Source organism: Elaeis guineensis, chromosome 3 (assembly GCF_000442705.2).
Source record: "Elaeis guineensis isolate ETL-2024a chromosome 3, EG11, whole genome shotgun sequence".
Lineage (NCBI taxonomy): Eukaryota > Viridiplantae > Streptophyta > Magnoliopsida > Arecales > Arecaceae > Elaeis > Elaeis guineensis.
In genome coordinates, this window is record NC_025995.2 from 111,455,992 (window position 1) to 111,466,386 (window position 10,395).

The following is a 10,395-nucleotide window of genomic DNA, read 5'->3' on the forward strand; positions in this document are numbered from 1 at the left end:
CTTCAGATTTTGTCTTTATGCATTATGAAACTGTTCATATTTGTCATGGTGAATAGAAAACTTTTTTTTGGCTATGGTGAGTGGCATAAATATTAGTCTAACAATGTGATATAATTTATAGTTCTGATGGGACCTCAACACTCGAGTCAGGTTGACTCATTGATTAATGCCAAAGAACAAATCACCAAACAAATAGAAGGGAAAAGTGATACTGCTGCTGCTGTTTTCTGCAATCTCTCCAAGGCCATTCAAATTCAAGAACCTCAAAAACACTTTATGGAAGATGTTGTTGGCCTTGTTTCCCTTCTTGGAACAGTTAGCAATGGTAACCTCAGTAGGTAAATTTTGTGTGCTGATATAATGAAGCCTTAAATTTCTCTTTCATGATATAATGCATACTTCTTGCATGTGATATTCACGTTTTTCATGTGCTTTTTTTTTTCTGAAAAAATGTTGGCAGGATATTTGCTGAGTATTTGGGTGAAAATTACATGCTTGCAATTGTCTGCAAGTCATATGAAGCTGCAAGCGCTTTGGAGAAGTATGGTGAGGATGGAAAAGTTAATCGGAATTCTGCTCTCCATGAAGTAGCAGCTAATCTTGGAATCACGATAAATAGGCGATTCTCTGTGATTTGCCTTGAAGAGATAAGGTAGGGATCTTTAACTCATTCAAAGGAATTATCTTGATTGATATGACAAATTTTTAAATAGTCCGCATTGTATTTTATATGAATATGTTTACCTACCCAAAGAATTTCTAAGGCTTGTTAAGTCGCATATTCTTAAAGCTGACTAGCCTGAATTGATGCAATATGGCTTTTCTTTTGTTAGTTGCATGCTAGTGAACACAGAACCTATGCAAACTAATTTTACCATACCAACGAAGTCATAAATTTAATTATTGTTTCTAAAATTCTAAATTATTCTTTTTTTAAACAAATGTTCATTGTTTTGAAGCTATCATATCCATCTATCACTGTTATAATAGTATTTGCTATTTAGAAGCTCAGTACCTTGCAATAGTAAATTTTATTTTACATCTAAATGCTTTCATTGTTTCGAAGTTATCATATCTATCAAATACTGGAATAATAGTGGTTGCTCTTTAGAAGCTCAATGTCTTGCAATAATTGCTATAATCTCTAACAATAGTTGGCATGCTAACTCTATGATGGCAGGCCATATAAAGGTGAGATCATAAATAACGATCCTCAAAGGTGGCTCGCATTGCCTGATCCACTTCTACAGTCGGGTGAGACCCCAGCTGGATTTATAGGATATGCAGTGAATATGATCAACCTTGACATCCAATGCCTAAATACAAGAACAGCTAAAGGTTATGGTCTTCGGGAGACCTTGTTTTATCGGCTGTTTGGAAAGCTGCAGGTGTATCAAACCAGGGAACATATGAGAGTGGCCAAAACCTGTATAAAGCATGGTGCAATTTCTCTAGATGGTGGGATTATGAGAGAGAATGGAATTATTTTGCTTGGAGACTGGTAATCATAATATGTTTATAATGAGGCAGTATATTTATTTTTTTCTTGCTCCATTTAATTCGTATTAGTTGGCATTTTTAGTCTTCTCTAGCTCATTCATTTAAGAGTTGCCCATATTGGTGGAAACATGCCTGATAAAACTTTAGTTGTTACAATTGTTTTTATAGTCCTTTCTTGACACATCAAATCATGAATGTTAGGTGGTGCGCGGAGAGGTAATGAACTTTGAAAATGATGGTTGGTTTCACTCTGTATTGGATAATATCCATTATGTATAAATATTATTATTCCTTTATGTGGGTACACAGCTTTCATAATATGGTCTTGTCTGCTAGTTTATTCCATAGCATGTTCATTGATTGCCTTAATGACAACAGAACGATATTGTAATTCATGCCTGTGACTTGCGTTCATATTTCTGTTGCAACTTTTATATCATGTATATTTACAATTTCAATCCATTTTGATTGGTTTAACATCCAAAACATAAATATTTATATACCATACGTACACAAATATGTACACTTGTACAGAATACATATTTCGTGAGGACATTTTCCAATTTATGCTAAATGCATATTAAGTAATTTAAATAGTGTACATGTGTAATTATTAATGACCTACAATGTATAGATGCCTAAGAATAAAAATAAACTGTTCTATAAGCTTATTTTGTACCCATTGGTCATGACTACAAAAATAAGAGTCTCCACTATTATTTATCTTAATATCTAATGTGCCAATAAACCATAAATTAAATTGAGTCTGTCATGCCCCAAACTTAGCATCTGGGTTGGATACATGATGGCCGCACACTCCCTAAGGCAAGACCCTAAAGAGTATGCAAGGCATGGTTTGCCGTACAGGGCCGAACCGCCCGGAACGGGACGTACCGAGCCGGACCGGTCCCTTATCGGTCCGGTTCGGGTCTGTTTTTTGGAAAACGACCCCGAACCGCACCGAACCGCCCGGTTCGGTGCGGTTCGGGCCCATACTGCCCGGAACCGGACGGTATAGCTCGGTTCGCCGTCGGTTCGGGGTGAACCGAACCGACCACCCAGGGGACCATTTCACATGGGGGAGGGGGAGAGGGGGGAAGGTGGGGGCTTTTTCACATGGTTGGGGGGAGGGAGGGGGGAGAGAAATGGGCGTGGCCCACTTCACATGGGGGGAGGGCCTGATGTTTTAATAAGCACCAGGCCTTTGGTGTTCTTTGAGAGTTCTCAGAGAACACCCATGGCCGTAGGCAACTTAATCGTTGAGACCTCCAAAAAATTAGAAAAGAAGGCAAAATTTCATGAAATTGGAGGAGTGATTTGAAAAGAGGCTGATTTTTGGCCGGAGATAAGATAATCTGTTATTTTGTTAGTAAATATTTTGTTAGTAAAAACGAAGGCTGATCTTTGTTTTTGTTGTTTTGGTATGATTTAATTATATGTGATAGATTTTTGGAAGATCTACACGATGACACCAAAATTATTAATTTTTGTTAATTATATATTTTTTAAATATTTTTAAATATTTATTTATTTAAAAATTAAAAAAGAATTAAATTTTAGGAAAAAAATTAGAGTTTGGGAATCATGTTTAGAATGATTCAAGTTACTTAAATCTAATTTCAAATTTTTTTTCAAATATTTAAAATTAAAAAAATATTTTTTTAATTATTTAAATTAAAATATTTAATTATAAAATAAAAAATATATAAAAATAGTGTTATATTTTAGTTAATTTAAAAATATTATTTGAAGCATATAACATATTTATTTTGAATTTATAAGTTTTAAAATAATTATTAAAATTATTTTAAAATTATATATAATTATTTTAATTATCATTAAACTATCGTGTTTTGTTATACTGCATATATTTTAATTATATATATACTGCGGACGATCTTGCACGTGGAGTAGGGTCCATGGATGTATCTGCATCATCCTCGCATTATGGATCCTATTATCCACAGCCACCTTATGATCCATATGTATATGGTGCATCCGAAGCATCATCTTCTAGTGGTTACTACCCTATGCAGTCTGGAGCATCTTACGGATCAGATTTTGCTACTGGCATATTTGGATGGGCTTCTCCATAACCGTACCATCATCTCGAGGATACTTCTCAGAGTCAGAATTTTAGCGAGAGGTCTGAGATATCTTACAATCCAGAGAGGATGCCTTATGGGATGATGAATATTCGAGAGTACGGTGCAGCTTGGCTAGAGGGTTGGACTGATGTTCTTTCAGACTATGTTGATGATCCAGACATCTACGAGCGTCACAGACACTCGATAAGAAATTAAATGCAGAGTACATCTTAAGATTCGTATATCAGTTATTGCGCTTTGTACTTAAATATTTAGATACATTTTAATACGTATTTTATATATTTTTTCTTTAGTTTTAAGATGACATAGTTGAAATATAATGTAAATAAATATATGTTTGAAATTTTGGATCAAGAGTCAACCTAACTCCAAATTAAACCCAAATATGTCAATAATGTGCAATATAATACTATATTGAGGTTGTATTTATCAATTATTAACTTCAAAAATCCAAAAAAAAATTGAAACTCAAAAAAAATATTGTGTATCGGTATCGGATCGGTATGCCTAGGCGTATTGTGTGTTGATACGGTATGGTACCATACCATATCGGTCCGACACCGGCACGCCGTCCGGTACCGGTACAGCAAATCTTGATGCAAGATCTTAAAATTTGTTACAAGTTCATGATCTTATGAACACTATTGATCAAAATTCATAACAAATATTCTACATTAACAAATATCAAATCTTATATAATTTACAAATCTCAGTCATCAAAATGTTATTGATGATACTATATCTAATCATTTCTTTCGAATCAAGATCCCCACCTTAGCTAAGTATAAGCATCATGTAACTCTAAAAAAGAAAAGAAAAATGAAGGGTATTGAACTTTACAGTCCAGTAAGAATCCCATCACATATACATCAATATAATAATACAATTCAAAATATTGAATAAGCAATTATTGAAGAGAAATCATAAGTCATAAAATCTCGTGTCAGGTATGCATTATAAATTCAACAATTATATATATATATATACATATATATATATACATATATATATATCATGAATGATATATTATGACAAATCCATCATAAATATTGCATTTATGTTCATACATCTTATCATTTATGTTTCATTAATATTTTTCAAATCCATCATTGTTTTTTCGTTTGGATTAATCATGGTCATGCTTCGATCTGTGACTAGCAAATCATAAACCATACTTCAGCCCATGGTGGCAATCCATAATAATTGCACTTTGGCCTGCATTGATAAATTGGAATATTCGTGCTTCGTCCCCCGGTGGTAAATCAAAAGATCCACACTTCGGCCCGCGGTGGCAAACCATAATAATTATCCGTAGTAGCAAACTAGAGTGTCATGATTCGGCTCATGACTGGCAATTCAAGATGTCACGATTCAGCCCGTGTCCGGCAATCCACATCATGGCTAGTCCAAATCCTCTTACACATTCAACAATTCTTTTAATACTTTGTATTATATTTCTTGTTTAATTTCCACACATCAGATCTCATATTTCCAACAATCAAAATAGTCAACATATGATACGAATATAATAAGAATCATATATTCAATGTGAAATTAGAAATATCATCATGCATAATACAAAACAATCATACATATTGGTGATCGTGTAAAGAGACCTTTACTTCTACTAATCTCAAACTCAACTCTAAGTATAGCTATTAATCTACCTTTCGATCTATGAACTCGAGATCAAAATGTTTCCGCTTGATACTTTGTATAGATAATTGTATCTCTACATAATCAAGATTAACATAAAAATTATATGTGATTAAGGATGGGGAAGATTATAGAAAAACATTCGAATATTATAGATCTAGAATCTCTCCTAGGGTCAACCAATTGATCTGGGAACCCTTTATTGGTCCATAGGATTTTTAGAGAGAGAATTTCATGAAGAGAGAATCAATCTAGAGTGAAAACTTTTAGAGAGAGAAACTTATAGAGAGAGATAGTGGAGACGGAAGGTAGAGAGGGAAGAGGGAAACTTTCCCCTTTTTTCTCTCTTTTTTTCCTTTTCTTTTATTTTTCTTTTTTTTTCTTTCTCTCGTTTTCTTCTCTTCTTCGATGAAATAGGGAAGGGGTCTTAAACCGACCCGCCTCCCATGGTCATGGCCATCATCAGCAATGCCTCGGGCAGCTTTGGCAGGGGATGGCTCTGGCCCTTAGCAACCAAGACAATATCATATCCGGCAATAGCAAATGGTTCAACGGAAGGAAAAGAAAGGATGAAATAGGGGAGGTCCGGTCCCCTTTGAAATCCAGCGGCCGATGATCAAATTCGGCTGTCAAGAGCTTCGTGGGGTTTAAGAAAGATTAGAGGAAGCAGGATAGATCAATACATCGAATCCGATGATGAATCGATGGTAGCTTACTGGAAATCACTCGATGGAAAGAGCCCTTTAACCCACGATTTCACCAAGGGAATGGCTAGAGAATTAATAGGTGGAGATCCTAGGCTCCTAACCGAAGTTCGATCGGCCCTCGGATACCTCTCTTTTTCGAACTCGGAAGAGAAGATGAACTCCATCGAGAGTTTGCCTCTTCCGCCTCACGTGCTAAGCACGTGAGGTTTCAACTAATTTTTTTTTTCTTTTTTTCTTTTTGCTTCAAGATATGTGCGGGGATAAAGATCAAGGAGTTGGGTCCTTACAGAGTCATCATATCTTGTCACTTGAAATGCTTGTTGTGTGATAACTTCAAGCATAGGTGAGAAGCACCCAAACCATCTTGGTTTTATTTTTTTACGCATTCTAATATTGCAAAAGACTAATAAATTGTGTGCATGCATGATGTTTCAAAACTTTTTTTCTGATGTTGCATGACTTGCACATTCTAGCTCAGCAGGGATGGCTTCAGTTTTTTGAGAGCTTATAACCAGCACAAATTTTTCTGTCGGCAACAATTGGTAGATGAGCTAAGTTGGAATCTTCAGTTTAGCAGTCAGAACCTACCACCTTTGTGCAGCAACCGCTTCAAAGTCTATAGAGTCTTGCTCTCACAAACTATGGAAGTACTTCCTTGCACTTTTGAGAGCTCTACCTCCCCATCCAACAGCAAAATCTAGCAGTTGAGACATAGGTGAACAAAAATAATGTAGTTTGGATAATTTCCAGTTAAGCGTGGCACTAGTTGAGTCAATTTTTTTTGGTCCGGAACCAGCATCAAGCCACAAAATGCTAGCCCAACCCTGCCTTCCAGAAACATCTGAAGCCCAGGCCTAACAGGTTGAGGATGCAGGGACAATGAAATGGTACGTAGTCATTTCTGTGGGTGCATACATTGGAACAGAAGCAATGAATCCAGTCTCAGCAAATTTAGATGGTTTGGTTGGAAAGAAAGGCAGTCTTCCATGGTTAGATGATGGAGAGGGAAAAAAAACAAATTGTATAGGTATTATGTCTAGTGTTCTAAGAGACCTATAAGACAGCAATTACATGCACGCACACAGGGTGTGTGTGGCTGTTCATCATAACACAGTTGCTTAGTCAGATTATGGGGACAGGGTGATAGCCTATTTTAAGATTTGGACCTAGCTTTGAAGTTTGGGCAAAGAAATGATCAGTTCTGAATAAAACTAACCCTAAACTAGTTCCACAGTTGGAGATTTGAAGTTTTGGCCAAGAAATCATCGGTTCTGAGTGAAACTAGCCTTGAACTTGTTTCACACTTGACTAGTCTTAGTCAGATTCCACCAAAGTTGACCAGTTTTAGTCCTGCCTTGATGCTTTCAGCTTGTTTTGGGTGATTATAATTGAAAGTAGTTTGTTTGCTTTATGTCATTCACTATGTCAATATTTACTGTAATTTTTGGGCCATATCTATGTTGCTTTAGATGCGTTCAGCTAAATAGTGGCATTTTTTTGCGTGACATTTTCTTTCTTTTGTTCAATTGAATAAGAGTATTTTTTTACCATTATTCATTTTTTGGATTTTTTTTTTTTATGAAATTAAAGTTGTTGGCTTTGATCTTAAGGTTTGAGCTTATATCCTCTTGACATGATTGGGTCTAATAGTGGAATTTACAAAATGTAAGCTTGGTTTTGCAGATCTTATCTTAATTATAAAAGGAACCTAGCTGAATTATATCTATGTATATCCTTTCTCGTATTAGGCAGTGAACTATGTGTTGGTCTTGGTGTGTCATATGATGGGGAAGTATTACATCGAGCTTAATATTCACTAGTGATTCTTCTGTGGTATTGTTTTACTTCCATGAATATCTAGGATGTGAAGTGTTTTAAGAATTAAATTGTTGTCAAGAAGTAGAATCAGACACAATATTTCACAAATTCATTGGCCTTCAACAATTTAGTGGTTCTGTGTACTAAAGGATTTCAGTCCAGAAGGATCGAAACCATTATTCATAGATTCTGCGTACTAAAGGATTTCAGCCCAGAAGGATCAAAACCATTATTCATAGATTGCAGAGATCCGATATGTTTCAACGTATGTACTATCTGTTTGCTTGCTGGGTTTTATTTCTTTCTTTTTTCACAATATTTTTTATATTTTATCTTTTTTCATTGTTTTTTTAAAAACTCTAAACTTCAAGTCAAAACTGCCTGAATTGTCTATATTAAAATTCAACAAGCCAAACTGAAGCCCTAGTTTTTGAGTCTTGGCATGTGCTGTGGTGGTTGGTCACTTCTATGGTTGATATTACACAACAAATGATCGCAAGGGGATAATTTTGATAGTCTACACAAAGTGCTAATAAGATTCTAATTCTTCACTTATAGATTTAATGGCTACCATTTATATTTATCTGTCTGACGTTTTACTTTGCACGAGCACATAAGTAAGTGTGAAATTTCAGTTAAGTGTATGAAAGCCATGTTGGCAGTTTCTCTCCCCCATCTATATCTTTGTAATAGGCAATTAAACAATTTAGAAGTCTGAATCTTGGGTTCTCATATTGACCATTAAAGCTCATTGGAGTGCATTGCCTTGTAAGACTAAAAAGAAGGCAGACTCAGTTTTAAAGCTTGTAAGAATAATTTCATTTGCAAATGACCAGATGGCCCCCTAGACTTGCAATTCAAGATATATTTATTGATATATCGGATGGGAACTTGTAACTGCACTTTTGCAGGGCGCTGTGCCAATGTCATGACATTGAAGTGGGATGTATGAGTGTTGGTAAGCTTTTGTACGGGATCCATTGCAATAGTTTCCTTTATGAAGATCTTCTTCACTGCATGCTGCAATTTATCAAATATCATTAATACTTTGTGCCAATGTTTGAGAATTGCTGTTTTAAGTCCTGTCGATTAGAGAGTTTGTGTTTAAATTCTAGTTCTCCAATTTTTTTGCCTGATATGGTTTTTGTAAAAGCTGCAACTGATATTACTACAATTTGATTTGATTATCCATATTAGAATGTTATCAATTGTACCCCTTTTCTGAAATAATCATGCAGATGCTAATGAATTGTTTATAGGATTTGAAAGGGTTTGCAAATGTTTTACATTTGAAGCTTGTAGTTGTTGAGATTGTGACTTTATTAATATTTGTTGCTTTCTGTAGTGAACCAGAGGTGGTATTTCCTGTCATTATTTTTCAATCTCCAATGGCACTCTCGGGGAACATGATTGATGTCCACAAGAAGATGGAGGAGAAAAAGTGTTTTTTAGAAGTTATTGATGAACAGATGACAAAGGAAATTGAAGCACATGCAAAAGAACTGGCCAGGTTCAAAAAGAAAAGTGAACGTCTGTGTGAGGTTTTGGCAAGGAAAAAAATTTTGGACGATCTTTTGGAGTCTCCCCCCTAGTGTACAAAATAGCGCCCCAGCAATTGTCAAGAAATTTTCATGTATAGATATCTATCTTTTTTTCTGCGAAGATGTAATGGCTCTCTTTTTTGGGTATATTTTATTGTGGGCCTAACGTGGGATTTTTTGGTAGATGATAACCATTTGGTGCTTTAAGAGTGTGAGAGAATAGTGTACATGAACGTAAGAACTAGAATAGCTTGTAAATAATTTATCTAGTATTGCTATTTTTGTATACAAGATCACATCAGCATATCATGGTTTTGAAGTCTCATATTTCTTTCATGCCACTTCAATCTAAGCTTCCGTTTGTCAGTGCCTTTAACAAACTAATGAATATTCACAAATTGATGACTTTGTTCCTACTTGAACTGTTAGTTGGCCACCCAGCAACTGTCACAGTTGTTGCTGCTGATGTGAGGCTGATATGTTAAAAAATAAATAAAAAAACAAAAAAAAACGTGAAGTCATATTGGGTGAGTACTTTCCTTAGGTAGCCGGAGGAGCCTACACAGATGAGTTTGGATTTGTCGAATCTAGGGGGGATATCTGATTAAGGAGCCACCCGTATATTTAAGCATTTCGGGCATTATGGTGCTGTAGACGAAGCAGCCACTTTCGAACTTGGTAGAGCTTACTGCTGTTCACCGTCTGAAGAAGACAGCGTTGAGATGGGGCAAAAGCCATCCCCTTCTCCGTTCTTCTTCGGGATTTGGTGAACCCTGGAGGGACAAGGTATCGACAATTTAGACATCCACCTCAACATTCCAAAAATAAATCACTAGGGCACTCGAGCTATTTCATCCCCTTCAAGAGAAATTTATGACTTTCTTCATTTGTCATTGTTTTCTGGTTGCACCCAAGGAAGAGTGTAACAGGTCAATATCTCATCCAAAAAAATTAATTAGAATATATTATTTAAATTTTTTGGTTATAAAATTTTTTCAACAAATAATCAATATAAGATTATGTTGTGGTTATAATAACGTGGAAGGTATCAATAATTCCACATCG

The 10,395-nt window shown here is 35.5% G+C and overlaps 1 protein-coding gene across 1 annotated transcript in view; it reads left to right on the forward strand.

The window, feature by feature from the left end:
• LOC105040910 (structural maintenance of chromosomes flexible hinge domain-containing protein GMI1) overlaps window positions 1-9,677 on the forward strand; it is a 47,007-nt gene extending 37,330 nt beyond the window's left edge. Inside the window, exons 36-39 of the mRNA XM_073254423.1 lie at window positions 122-338; window positions 461-652; window positions 1,181-1,501; window positions 9,135-9,677. Of these exons, the coding sequence (XP_073110524.1) occupies window positions 122-338; window positions 461-652; window positions 1,181-1,501; window positions 9,135-9,381 (977 nt within the window). The 3' untranslated portion in view covers window positions 9,382-9,677. The remainder of the gene's footprint in view (window positions 1-121; window positions 339-460; window positions 653-1,180; window positions 1,502-9,134) is intronic.
• Window positions 9,678-10,395: the final 718 nt, after the last annotated feature.